The sequence below is a fragment of the Eriocheir sinensis genome, chromosome 32, assembly GCF_024679095.1.
Source record: "Eriocheir sinensis breed Jianghai 21 chromosome 32, ASM2467909v1, whole genome shotgun sequence".
Classification (NCBI taxonomy): domain Eukaryota; kingdom Metazoa; phylum Arthropoda; class Malacostraca; order Decapoda; family Varunidae; genus Eriocheir; species Eriocheir sinensis.
Window position 1 is genome coordinate 6,746,322 of NC_066540.1, and position 14,987 is coordinate 6,761,308.

Below are 14,987 nucleotides of genomic sequence, written 5' to 3' on the forward strand. Positions count from 1 at the left end.
TTATTCCTACAAGCTATGAAGGGATGATGTTGGAAATGTACAGAGTTGCTTTGATCTATGATTGATCCTAGAGTATGATGACTGAGACAATTAATCAGTGGTCCAATGGCTTGAAAATTTTTAACTTGTCTGCAAGATTCTAGGAGTTGATAATGTAGCATCATTCTTCTATGCCTTAGTGGAGATGCATTTGCAGTCTACTTGCAGCTACCAGAGGCAGACAGGTAAAAGAAGGGAAGGAGGTATTTGTGACAGCATTTACAGTCGACTCGTTTATGGCGAATAAGCGGTTTGCTACCAAGACATTTTCCTGGATGAGCTATAATGACTATCATCATTATCTGGTGGGATCAGTGACAAGAGACTTGCTTGTGTGTTCATGAGTTGAATCCCAATGGACACCAATCAGCTACTCCGAGCAGGATTAGACTTGGGTCAGATCCTAGCTAAGGCAAGGGCACCAGTGAGTCAGGAGTCAGGTGGCATCAGAGGGCTTTCACCAGTGTATGATGCTATGAGTGTAATGGCCTGAATCACCTCACCTGAGACTGCTGCATATATCATCAGGCAGCAGGGACCAGTGTTGGATTGGATGAGGCACGTGCCACGGCCACTTCATACCCATAGTCAAAAAAATGAGCAAGGAGGAGAGGGAGGTGCAAGTGCCAACTTCTCTTATCAGCCTGTGCATGTGGTGCTGCCCTGAGCCATAGAATAGGAGAGTTTGCCCAGCTTTATCACAGGTGCCATGCTGTTACCAAAAGAGCCAAGTAAAATTCAAATTAATGCTGATACAATAGTGTTTTTAGTGCTCTAGGTACTTCTTTGAGACTCTGACCATACCTAGGACACAGAACAAACACAATTGTAGCAACATCAATTTGAATTTCAGACGGCTCTTTTGACAACAACATGGCGCCTGTGATGAAGCTGGCCAAACTCTTGTTGTGTGGCCCTGGTGCTGCCTACGGTCGACTTGAGTGAATGATGTTCTAATGATGGCATTGGCAGACACTGGATATTCACAGTGCATTGTCCATGCCTCATACTGCAGTTCATGGAAGCAAGAAGCCATCAGCATCCTTACAGTGAGTGATAAGCAAAGTAAACCCTCACTTTCAAGGGGAACGCCCACCTAAAATCCAATATATCGGTGGATCATTGCTGGAAAATTTTCGAGCTTTATTTACAGAAACAAAATGACCAAGCCATAAGTTTTACTCATCTCAGGCCCACTGCGTTTGAGCCAAAAATAAAATGAGGTTTCATATAACTGCATCTCCTCTAAGGATTTTTGGTCAATGTCTTATATTTTCTAACCATATACACTTCTCAGTATAATGCTGGTCTCAGCAGTCAGCTTTTTTCCTTAACTTTGTTTATAACTGAGAAAAAAAATCTTAATAATAATGAAATGAATAACCAAAAATTTGACTTTGAAAAATCATGAACACGCTCCTAATTGTCTTAACCCAAACAGGTGAATGCCCATTAATACCTCATACATGAAGATCGAATCAAAACTGAGGAAGGAAATGATAAGTATATAGCAACCATAACTTACATTTCGCAGGAATGAGCTTTAAATTTTTTTTTTGGGGGGGGGTTGAATTAGTGTAAAGCCCATAAACCTTATAAGTGTCCTTGTAAACATGTTCTATTTTATTGTCAGAATTATTATGAATCCTTCCAGTAACTTAGGCAGTTGGCACCCGGTCCTCTCCCGCAATGCAAAATATAACCTCAACAGGCACCCCCTTCCTCATTGTCTCCAGGTTTGAAAACTCTCAGAACATGCCTGGTTGGTAGTTAGTTAGCTCAGACGCACTTCTTTTTGTGTGTGCTTATGAGCAACACAATGGGTTGCTGCTTCAATAATGGTGTTGTGGTATGGCCAAGAACATCCAACCAGAGCTGTTAACTCCATTGCATAACTGATTTGTTTTGTTTTAAATCTTAGATTAGAATATTGATAATCTTTTGATGGGTACCTAAAAAAATATATCAAACAAACCTATATTTCGTGTGTTATTTTAGTGAAGCGGAACATTTGTTCTTTCCCAAGCCAATGAAATAGTACTCTGAAACAAAACGCATATTATCATATGAGGCCCTGGGAGGAGAATGATGCATGAGTGCCAATCCAATTTCTGTTCAACAAAATTATTTGCAACGAGTGACATGCGACGTACAAAACTCCTTGAAGCATCGGTAGTATTGGCAGAAAATCAGCCGATACCGATACCGATACTCTTAAAATGTGCCAATACCACCGATACCGATACATCGGTACATCCCTACCATATACTATACTATATACCATATACTATAACTATATACCTACATTTATTAGGTATATTGGCATTATTATACATATTTTAAAATTTCCGCCACTTATAACGGACTTTCGGCATCAACGGACTAAGTTTCCCCCAAATTAGTCTGTTGTATTGAGGGTTTACTGTACTATTTTGCTCTTTGACATTATTTATAACAAATATCATCAATTCATACATAAGCTGTATGCTACCATGCGGTGTGTAGGGCCTCAGAGAGGAGGCAAAATGTTTCAGGAACCTGTCCTGTAATAGGGATCTCAGAAACATCAACTTCCCCAAATCAATGGATGCCTGTCTACAGACTAAAACATTACTCATTTGACAGCCAAAGCACTGACCACTGTCTTATACTTGCCAACTCGATGACTTACCTGGCAGAGTCTGGGTGTCGTTGACGCACTGTCCAGGCCGTGGCTCAGGTACCTTGGAGATGAGGACAGGCAGCCAGGCAGACGAGGAGGTGGCTTGTTCCTTGAAGCGGCCGAGGAAGGCGTCCTGGATGTCATCAAGGCTGAAGGTGCAGATTGCCGAGCCCATTAGGCCATTCATACTGGTAGTGAAGACTGCATAGAAGCGCGAGTCATCGCCAGGGATCTTGTAAACAGACTCTGTGGAGAGAAGTTCAAGACTTAATAACAATAATAAAAGGATTGAAGAACACAATGAACCTGCAGGAGGGCAGTTGGCATCGACAGTGAAGCTCCTGTAAACCTAATATTTATCAACTACAGCAGTGAATTTATTTAACCCAGTGGTTCCCAACAGGTGGATCGCAGCCCCCTGGGGGGTCATGGAGGATTGGCTTGGGGGTCACGAAGCCTTACTGGAAACTGCTTGGGAGAATGATTTTTATAGCTTAACATTTCAAAATAGTTTTCTGTTTTTGTTTCTGTTTTAATTCTGCTGGTGAGTGTTCAGAGGGAACATCAGGGTATCTTTTAGGGGAATGTCAGAGCTGGGTATGGTTGAAAATTGGTTGATGTTGATGTCAGGGAGGGTAATGTGTGTTTCAAGATTTTTGAAAAGATTCATAAGTGCAAATACATTGGCAACCATTGATCAAACCTTTTCTTGAAGCTGTTTTTTGTATTGGTATTTACCACATGGCTGCCTAGTCTGTTGCATTCATCTAACACTCATTTATCATACTAATTTTTGCCCGACTTTATTGAATCCGAATTTATCTAACTTAAATTAATGCAAATGTAGTGTGGTGTGGGGGACAGTACAGCAAAATTGTGGTTTGACCATGTAATAAGAATGCAGAATAGTGACTTTGTGAAAGTCAAATAGTAGGGCTGAAGGTGGCAGGGAAACAAGTGGAAGGGTGCAGTGATATCAGTGATTAACACTTGAAAAGAAAATATAACAAATGGATAATATCAAGAAGTCGCACAGCTAGGCTTGTTGGGAATTGGGACCAATATAAGGCTCAGTCATGCAAGACTACAGCTCTCCTAAGGAAAGGCAAGGAGAGGTAAATCATGAGTCTTGCTCAGACCGTACATAAGAACATAAGAACGTAGGAGTCTGCAAGAGGCCGGTAGGCCTGTACAAGGCCAAGGCCATTTCAATGCAAATGACCTCCAACCTGCTTACTGGGCCCCAAAGATCTGCTCTGAGCCTCCCTCTCCAGTGGGCGCTATCCAAGCAGCAGACGGTTGTCTTGTGTCAAACAGGGATGGGCTGAGTACTCTGAGCTGACTCTCTGATCGGACAGCCTCCACATGCTACGTTGCAAACTGCAGATGCTGACCCACCCGTTGATGAGAGCTCACTCCCCCTTGACGAGGTCAGAGAGGCTGTAGCAAAGTTGAGGCTTGAGGGGTGGGTAAAGGTAAAGGTGGGTGCATACTCTATTGCTGCTCATGGCTGTTGTGCTCATCTCCAGGTAAGAACCAATTACCCCGGGACACAGGCCTATGTGAAGTCTGATATTGCCAGTTTACCTTCCCTAGATTTCCCAAGGTACCCATTTATCTATAAGCCTGAAGGGGAGGCTGACCTGCTGGGTGAGCTGCATGCCGACTGCCTGGGCCGGGATTCAAACCCAGGCCCACAGAGTTGTAGCCAGGCATGCTAACCATTAGAGTGATTAGACCACAGAGGTGCAAGAGGAGTGGGTGGAGCAGCTGGTATTTGTAACAGTGTGGATCTGCTAAAAGCTGGAGGTGAGGTTACAATACCAAGGTCACTGACCTTATTTTATTATGTTGATGGAGTAGCTCTTGTGTAGTCACAAAGTTCTGGTAATGACTCAACACTCATCACATTGCATGTCGAGGCAAAGCCCATTAGGATATCAGGTCTCCAGGGCCAAGACCAAGGCACAGGTGTTTAGGGCCTTACTAGATGAAACAGTACAGTCTTCATGCATGTAGTGAGGACATTGAAATTTTGGAAAATTTCACATACTTTGGTTGCATAGTGAAAAACAACGGCAGGGGTATTGCGCACTAACTCAGCACGAGTATGGCATTGTCAAAACCTGTGTAGATGGACAAAGTTCCGGATCTTCAAGTTAGTACTTAATGGCACTTCCTGTTTTACTCTATGGGGTTGAGACATGGACAGTGAACAGCAACTTGAAGGTGCTTTTGGTAATAAGTCCCTATGAAGAATCATAGGATATCACTGGAAAGACTTTGTGTCGTCAGTGATTATTCCATGAGACTGATTTAAAGTCTACTACCTGCACAGTCTGTAAATGCCCAATGTGGATGGGATGCTACCCAGAAGCCAACTCTGTTCACTGGGGATGCCTACAAAGTTTGTGGCTTGAGCAAGTCAGTAAACCCTACCATGAGGTACTTAGGAAGGGGAGGGGGCCCGCATGGAAAATTACCCAGAGAAACCTTGGGTTTGTCATTTTAAATTGGGTGAGGTGGCACGCCCACGCGAGTATTCCCCTATTGATTAAATGATTAATAAAAGAAAAGAGGCAGGGGGGGGGGGGAGGGGAATGTTGAGAAAAAGGGAGTGTGTGAACAGGGAGAACTAGAGATTCTACTAACAGTTACATACTTATAGGAGAGATAGGAGAGGAGGTTGCAAATGTTAGGAAAAAGGAGAAAAAAGGCATGGAAACAGGAGTGTGTTGTCAGAGAAAAGAGGCGGCATAATCCTGGGTGGTGGCAGTGAGAAGGTGGGTGTTATTGGGGAAGCAAGGCTGTATGGTGCTGGCTGGGGCTGTAACAAGGCGGGTGCAAGACTACAAATGACTTTTTCAATCTGCATCTGGAAATCATATAATTTCCTTCAAGATTGAGAGAATTTTCAAATATTCATAAGGGCCCTGGCTGAATTGATTTTAATAACTGAGTTTACCTGATTATATTTATCACGTAGTATACTAAGAATAATAACAAAAGTTTATGCTTGTATCGAGCAAATAAATAAAAGCTCCAAAAAATTTTCCTTGCAGATAGCCTTGGAAACAGACATGCTTCCTAGACAAAGGTGCGCCTTATATGTACACTGAAAACTATGGTACATATAATGACATTACTGCTACACTTGATTTGCTTCTCTGAATAAGTCTGACTCATTTATAGAATCTTCCCCCATCCTCTGCTTAACCGTAGTCAAGGGCGGATCCAGCCTTGAGTTTTGGGGGGGGCCAACTGTTCATCGACGACGGACTGTACACATGGAATTAAGTCACATCGGATTGCATTGTGCTTTTCAGGCCGAAGAGGCCTTCCTTCTCAGCGCTTAATTCCAAATCGCTTGTGCATTGAGGCCATAGAATTGGATTTTGTTTTATGTAGTAGAGCGATGCAGTATCGACTATCAAGTTCTACATGATATGTATATGATTGAGGGAGGCTGACAGTATCTGTAACGAATTTCTTTGGGGGGGGCCAAAACATACTCTCAGAGCGTTTGGGGGGGGCCATGGCCCCGTGGCCCCCCCCTGGATCCGCCTATGACCGTAGTGTGGCTCAGCTATGAAATCAGTTTGGACTAACAAGCTCGGGGAGTTCCCTGGCCATAGTGCTGCAAAATCTTATCTAATGTATAAAGATTATTTGATACATAATTTCAAGTAGCACGTAGATAGCATGTGAGGGAGAGAGTAATGTACTGGGGGTGATGTTAGTGTTTGTTTTGCCCTTGAGCTGCCTCCTTTGTAGTAATAATAAAAACACTCGAAACACTTTCAAGAGGAGGGTATCAGGACACCTCTCCTCCCGAAATTGACCTATCTTTCGGCCACTCCTCTTGACTCTTTTGTACGTAGGAGCAGTGAGTAACGGGCTTTTTTTTTTACATTAGTGTTTCCTTTTTTTGCCCTTTTTTTTTCCAACAAAGGAGACAGCTCAAGGGCACAGAAAAACGAAACAATAATAAAAAAAAAGCCCGCTACTCAAACTGCTACTTGAACAGTTTCCTCTACTGTAAAAAAAAAAAAAAAAAAAAAAAAAAAAACAAACTTACGTATTTCATTGAAGTAGAAAGGAAATTCTCCGGGAATGGAGCAGTTGAGCCGCGCCTTGAGGTAGGTTGCCCAGTTTTGCGTGAGGATGTTCTTGCCGCCGGTGTCCTTCTTGCACACCCGGGCCACGCGGGAGTACACATTCTTGCCGCAGTTGATGTACTCGACAGCCGTCTCTCGGAAGAAGAACATCACGTACTCGCCGACCTCATATGAACCCACGAAGTTGGGCTCTGCGGGGAAAAAATACATAAGTAAGTAGTGTAAGTATACGTAAGTAATAATAATAACAATGGTAATATTAATACACTCAACCCTTGATTTCCCAGATTAATAGGAGGAGCATCTGTCCAGGAATCGGAAATCGTACGCTACAGTCCGGGTAAATGTTTCCCTTCAGCAGGTACAGGTAACTCTCGATTTACGCGATTGTTGCGTTCTTGACGAGGTCGCGTAATTCAAAAACAATGTAAATCAAACAAGAGGTAGGTTTCTGTCGAAAAATAAATACCGTAATTTTCGGCGTATAGCGCGCATTTTTTCACATAAAAAATGCCTGAAAGTTTAGCCCTGCGCGTTATACGCTGAATGTACAAATTTTTAATGATTTTTTTCTTCTTTGGGATGTTTTTAAGGGTCTGTTTTTCGTCTTATCTAATAACAACAGCAAACTTACCTTTATTATTGTTTATAATCCTTCATAGTCCGTAGCTGTCCTATAATATGTTACCATAGAATACAGGGCGATCTAATAACTACTATACAAAGACTAAATCGGTGGAAGATCGTCCATGCCTTGCTGTTATCCCGTTTTTCCGTCGGGCGCCATTTGTATGATCTTGATCTTGATGTCACAGGTGGCTTAAGATTGTATGACTAAGGAGCAGTACAAGCTACATAAAAAATCATATTGGAAAAAATTGTTCATGTGTTCATTATTAATTATTAATATTAGTGAGAATAATGGGGTGAATATGATATTATCAGAAACTGTGCATCATGAGTCTTGTACGAGGAGTTATTTCACGCAATCCCAGCCCGGCCGCCATTTGCATTATTTACAAACCACACAACCACACCCACACAACAAACAGCTGCATGCCGCGTGTCACCAGAACCGAGATATCCACTCGGGCACTCATTCTCAGCCTCTCGTGTGAGGAAGAAATGAGGGACACCATGAGGGGCTGGCTAGTATTGGTACCGGTACCGAGCAGTCTGGTACCAGTACTGTACCGTATTGCTGGTACCGTTAGTGCCGGTACTGGTACCGGTACCTGCCCACCCCTATTGTTGAGTAGCGTGGCAGCGTAGGTACTGTATTATTGTTCAAGTGGCGCGCGGGAAGAACTGAGCTCAGCTGTGTGGCCGTGTGAGTCCAGTTGCGTGAGACATCTGGTGGCCACTCCATAAAATATCGCGTAAAAGTGAAAAAAACGCCTAAATTAAACATTTATTTGGAATTTGGACCCCGCGTTATTTAAAAAACGCGTAAACCAAACTCGCGTAAATCGAGAGTTACCTGTACTCAGCAAATAGTGTAATGTAAACAGATTTTTTTACAAGCCATTTCTGCTTGATTTCGCAGGGCTTTCAAGCAAGAACGATTTTTAATGAGGATAGGGTTCCGCATGGAATTTTATTTTCTCTCGTTTACCAATAAATAAAATAGCGAGAATGGTCAGCTACACTTTTATCAACAATAGTATCACTTACTGTAGTGAAGTGAAATTGTTACAAGTCCTAGAGAAAGACGGGTAATTTACGATAATTGAAAAAATATGTAATCGGTAATGAGACCCGCTGGCTTGCAACTCTGAAAATACCTGCCAGTAGCGGCAAGTAGCGAGTTGTAGACAATGATCGGGGGAAGAAATCTGTTGCATGGCCAGACTACTGGGCCCTTCACTGAGCTGGACCTGCCATCTGGTGGCCCTGCTGGAGCCTCTGCCAGAGCCAAGTCTGCGGCCAGCTGAGGTCCAGCGAGGCTTAATTGACATTTTTCTGTGCCAAACAAGCAAAACATCAGAGTTGTAATGGTCACTATCATGGTTACACCAAAAAGTCTGAGTGCTGTACATTATTTATGATGCAATGAACACTGTTGGCAAAATAAGAGCATCCATCGATATCTGGATCTGGATAATAATGCGCAGGGCATCTATCAGATGCGTAATACGCATATTTGTTGATGGTGGTGGGGCGGGGAAGCCGAGTGTGCAGGGGAGGGAAGTGAATCAAGTGTAATTGTTAGTGTTGGTGTGTTGTGGTGACAAGTGAGTGTGTATTTGTTTTCTGAATGAGTCTATTGTACCACAGTCTAAAATCTGTTGAGGGAGGCTGTTCCAGTCACGCATGGTATGAGTGCTTGTATGCGTCAGTGTTAGTGTGATATGTTTGGTATTTATGGATGTGTATGTTACGAATACGTTGGCTGTTTGCGTTGTGAAGTATGTATGTGGATCAATGCCAATGTGAGTGTTTGTGAGCTTGTACATAAGTGTAAGTCTGTGTGCTTGTCTGCGATGTGAAGAAGTTCCATGTTTATCTGTTGTTTGATCCGTGTTGTGATGCCAGGCGTTCGAGTGTAATTGTTTGTCATGAACCTAGCCGCCTTGATGTTGATTTTTTCTAACCTATCAATGTTTCTGTGTGTGTAAGGATCCCACACCGTGAACGAATATTCAAGTGTTGGTCTCACGTGTCATACGCTAAGTGTTTAATGTCAGGTGTGCACCCTCTATCCCGTGGTTCATAGGAATGCATAAGTGGGGCATCTTGGGTAAATATTTCCGTCATGCAAGAAAAAGAGGTCAAACAAGTCTGGGATGGCGTCATGCTCTCAAAATCTTAAAAGTAGTGGTGGAAGATAGTGTTGAAAATTTTGCTACTCAACATCTCTCCGCCTGGCACGCCACTGCCTCAACACGATGCATTCCTCTGTTCCTCCAATCAGAGCGCGGGAGGTTGTTTACACTGCTGCTAAACATATCGTACGCTGCCGGCAGCAAGTATTATAGCCTACTTATTTCATATTTCTAATTTAAATCATAACACATACATCTTTAGAATCTTATAGCTAATAATATATTCACTATATTGTTTATGTGGGAAAAACTATATTTAAATTCCCTATTTCTCGCATTTCCCCGTTTCTTAAATACTACTATTAGTCAAGTGTCTCTATACCGTAGCTATGAGAAAAAATATGTGATTTCAAAATAATAGCAAAAAAACTAGTAAGAAAATCACTTGGACGTACGCCGCATGCAAATTTATTTTGGTAGTTCCACCACGGCCACCAGATGGCAGGTCAGTGACAACTACCTGACTTAGCCTGCAACTACCAGACTTAGCCGAACCACAGATTTTTTTTACCTGGATTCTATTTCAATTCCCAAACCTGACCAGGCGTGTGTCCGACAATTAGGCAACTTGATCCCGGATTTTATCCGGGAAATCCGATGTTCGGAAAAGAAAGGGTCCCCTTAAGAGTGAAAATTTAGAAGTTAAAGCCTATTCTTGCAATGTAAGATCCTCCAATCAGGGTTAAACACCACTCCCAAGCGGAGTTGCCACATTTCCATAAACCATACCCGATTCAACATGTGAAGCTTAATATTAGAACAAAATGCACCAGATTTAGGAACCAAGCTACTTTCTGTTTCACTCCTGTAGTTGAAGCTATTTTTCCGGCATTGTACGTACAGTAGGATGCGTTTAATTAAACTGATATGTATTTAATGCTGGCGTCACACTGGACCCAAATCTGGCGAGCACGAGCTCTTGCTGGCAGCTTTTGCTCGCGAGCAAGTCACTGTTGTCGTCACACTGACGAGCGACGAGGGGCGAGCGGCGAGCAACATTGTAAACAAAGCCTCAACCATGGCGCCTACTACACCTACGCTTCGAATTACGGCTAAGTGTGCAGCTGTGACGGCATTACTTGCCGTTACTCAACGAGCTCAGAAGAAGAAAAGACGAGTCTGGGTTCGGTCATGGCTGAAGAGAAGCGAGGGAGACCCATGATGTGTACAACATCATAACATCATAACTTTCTTCAGCGTAGACTTACAGAAATCTGGATGGCTGTGGTCCCATAACTCTTGCTATCAAAGAGTGTACAATGAAGGAGGACAAGTGAACTTTTGAACGAGGAGAGGTGGCCATGGCGAGTGTTTATATCAGCTGGCCTGCGCGGTCTTGGTCTTGGTCTTAAAAATCAAAATAAAATCCAACACTACTTTTCTCAACCTTATAAAATATTACAAACACCGTCAAACATAAAAGGAGTATGTGAATAAGTTTTCTAATATCATGGGTATACGGATTCAATACACTAGGTAATATATATTATTCACATATCGGTGCACCAAAGAGCTCATTTGACTGCCTGCTTGCGGCTCGCCGAGCTGCTCCCCGTCCAAGCGGCGAGCTAAACGCAGGAGCAAAAGCTCGGGAGCAAGCCATCCCTCCAGCAAAAGCTGCCAGCAAAAGCTGCCAGCAAAAGCTCGTGCTCGCCAGATTTGGTCCAGTGTGACGCCACCTTAAGGCTATTCCGCAGTGTTAGGCTATATTTTTGGAGGTCTTGATTCATATCCACAAATTTACTCTTAATATGACACTAAAACAACAACAACAACAACTTGTAATAAGAACACCAAGCGAACTTGAGGCTGCCAAAAGTACTCATTCTGGTTTATTAGTAACAGAAACGGAAACCGTGGGTCACGAGTTCCCACTACTAAATGGTTAAATGCTGCGATTCGCTACTCACTGTCTAGCCATTTTGAGTCATATTTGATGGTTCTCTTGAAGGGGTACTCGCGCCTCTTGGTCGTGTAGTTGAAGAGATCTGCCCGGAAGATCACAGTGTCTGCCTTGGTGAACTCGGCCACCGTCCCCGAGTATAGTCCAGGAAGTCCCCCTGGGTTGCCGCGCTCCACCCACACAGCTGTGCTGTTGTCTGACGGGTCGAAGGGACACCGTGCCACGCCGTTACCGATGCCCGGGACGTGTTCGCGGCGGGCCAAGTGTGTCAGGTTGCTCTGTGGGGGCAGGACGTGTGTAAGTAATGAATTATTAATGCTGCTGCTGCGTCTACTGCTGCTGTTGCAACTACTACTACTACTACAGCTGTTACTTTTACATCTACTACAACTACTACTACTACAACTGTTACATTTACATCTACCACTACTACTACTACTACGGCTGGGGTCACACATTCACGATCATGCACTCCAGACGCATCGCATCCCGACGTTAGAAAGTGTCGCCATCCACGGTAGTCGCCATGCCTCTTCCCGCCCATCTTCAAGTAATTCCGGTGATCATTTGCGACACCACCATATCTCACCGATCGTCTCGGCGCGTCAGACCACGCGCCGAATGTTTTGGAAATTTCAAAAACAATCGGAGCCCTCTTCGACGGCTATCATCCGTCGATAATAAACCACAACAGCCGGATGTCCATCTCAGCAACCTCTCAACAACGTCGTTTTGACGTTGGCAATGGTCGGGATTTAAGAGGATCTACTTACGATGGACGTAACTGCGTCGGGCAGTGTCGTCACCCAACCGATCGCATGCAGATGTGGCAACGGCGTCGCGCCGATCATCTGTGTGGAGGGGGGATGACGTGGCGAGCGTCGGGGTACTATATAACCAGAATGTTTGTTGATTTTTATGTGGGGGCCAACACCTTGTATACTCGCTCATCGAACAGGTTGTTGGTAACCCGGGAAAAGCTTCTGTACAGGTCTGGATCTTTAGCCAAAAATTCCCACATCAGATAGTTATAATGGCCAAGCATTGGTCTCCTTTTCCGGTAAGGCTTGACCCACACCCAACGTGCATTTCTTTGCTTCTTCCATCGCCGTAGCTTTATCAACAGTCAGGTTAACTCTGGGTGTGTTGCAAATCAATGTGCTGGCGGTAGGGGAGGTAGGTAACCACGGCTTTATCCTCCATCATGCAGGCCCTGTGGTTGGTGTTGACCCTCCTGTAGAACTGGACAAAGTAAGGTTCATGGTGGGCACCCCCCTTTCAACTTTCATCTGGACACAGATGAGGAGGTCTCAAGATGATTGCCAACTATCCTAATAACGTCCTACTAACGTCGTTATCACCTCCATATGGTTTTACGGCCGTCCTCTTCTGGTTGGTGTCAGTTAAGAGTTCAGACCACGTCAACAATCTTGGCCATAATGTCGGGAGACCATTGCTGCCTGTATATGACGGTCGGAACACCGTCTGCATTCATCGATATATCGTCTTAATACCTGGCATAACTCCTTTGCAACACCCATCACCACACCTAAGGTCACGCGGCCAGGATGATCGTAACGGGAGTCATGATCGTGAATGTGTGACAGAAGCCTGCTACTACTACTATTACTGCTACTCACGTATATGATCCAGTCTTTCGGGTTGTGGGCGTTGGTGCCGCAGATGTAGAGGCGATTGTTAGACATGGGCTGGATGACGCGGATGTGGTTGCGGCAGTCGTAGTGCTGTGGAAGAAAGGGCAGGGTAAGTGTGTGATGTGGCTCAGACGTAAATTTTTGTTAGCTTGACTGCCTTATAGTCCCTTATGACAGAGGTTAGCAAAATTTTTGACCTATTACCCCTCCTAATCACTCTGAAAGACTTGCGATCCTCTCCCCCTCCCTCCAAAAGAAAGTATTTCCGAGTCTGACTCACTCTCTCTCTCTCTCTCTCTCTCTCTCTCTCTCTCTCTCTCTCTCTCTCTCTCTCTCTCTCTCTCTCTCTCTCTCTCTCTCTCTCTCTCTCTCTCTCTCTCTCTCTCTCTCACCTCGGACTTGCCGCGGGAAAGGCAGCTGGATACCCTCGTAGGCTCAAGGGTCATCGTGTCAGTCTGTAAAGAGGAAGAACACATCAGTTAATAAAACAAATCTTGCATACAGTCAATAAACAATACATGAATGTTCGAAGCTCTGTTCATGCTAATTTGATGAAGATCAGCTCACGACAGCTCAGCAACCGCCTAAACGATTTAGCATTTCCCAGCAACTGTTTATGGCCTAGCATTTAAAAATACATGTTCATATTGCCCAGCAACCCAAAAAATGATTCAATTTCTCATTGCATCTAACAGTATGATCTAGTGTCACCCTGCATCCACCAATATGACATTTTTATCCAGCAATCACCAAAATGCAGGGGCGTACTACTGTGGAGTGGGGCGGGGGGCGGTCCACCACGGATGACAGTCATTGGGGGAGGGGGGGGAGCCACATGGATACTTGGGGTTTCCAAATACTCGGTGGCTGGATAGTCCGGATTTTACTGTATATCTAACGTACCATGCCTGTGCGCGGCATAGTAACCGTAGAATTGATGTGTGGGAAGTCAAGACTGACATGGTCATATTGTGGTTAATAATCTTTTGCACAATAAATAATGCCACCAAAAGGCTCAAATGACCCCCCCCCCCAAAAAAAAAAAAAAAAAAAAAAAAACTATCAAATGGGAGAAAAGTAACACCAAAATTTGGAAGTGGCAATAAAACAAATAAATACCCAGGAAACTTTGAAGTTCTGGAGGGTCCTCTAACGAGTGCTTACAAGGATGTATCAATATCCTTAACTGTGCCTACAGTTCTGCCCAGTTCTGCTGGCGGGCATCGCTTCTGCAGCACTCCGGCCACCCCCTTCGAGATGAAGGGGTCCCGTAGGCTTTGCCGGGCAATCGTCAAAGACGGCGGGTTCACCCAAACCATCTTGCCGCTTGGTCAGGCACCCCAGCAGAATTAGATCAGACTGGAGGCTCACGCCGTAACCCAAACTTCTACTTCTTCGTTTGTTTTAGGGGTAAATATGCTCAGTTTTACGGGGAGAGGTTGCAAGCCTCTCCCCAACCAACCAAAATTAGGTGCTGGACTGATTGTTAGCCGTGGGCAGGGTGCCAGGGACACAGGACCCCTGAGAGGATAAATCCTCTGGACACTCATAAAGAAAGAAGCATTAATAAGACGGAGAGAAAAAAAGAGAAGCAGCTTGGGGAGGTTGAGGACGCTGCTCTCCTCATCCATATAGATCAGCCTCTACTATTCGCGCATGCAATTACTTTCATTTTCCAGCAACCACTAATACAATTTAATCTCTCCCAGCATCCACAATACATTTAACCTATCCATCCTTTCCCTACCTTTCACTATCCGCCAATAAAATTTAGCCTTTCTCAGC

General features: G+C 44.1%; 1 protein-coding gene across 1 annotated transcript in view; it reads right to left on the minus strand.

The window, feature by feature from the left end:
• Nucleotides 1–14,987, minus strand: part of LOC127006092 (semaphorin-2A-like) — a 60,049-nt gene that overhangs the window by 19,282 nt on the left and 25,780 nt on the right. Inside the window, exons 3-7 of the mRNA XM_050875598.1 lie at nt 13,595–13,657; nt 13,188–13,292; nt 11,555–11,825; nt 6,780–7,010; nt 2,711–2,947 (exon numbers count right to left, since the gene is read on the minus strand). Coding sequence (XP_050731555.1) covers nt 2,711–2,947; nt 6,780–7,010; nt 11,555–11,825; nt 13,188–13,292; nt 13,595–13,657 — 907 coding nt within the window. The remainder of the gene's footprint in view (nt 1–2,710; nt 2,948–6,779; nt 7,011–11,554; nt 11,826–13,187; nt 13,293–13,594; nt 13,658–14,987) is intronic.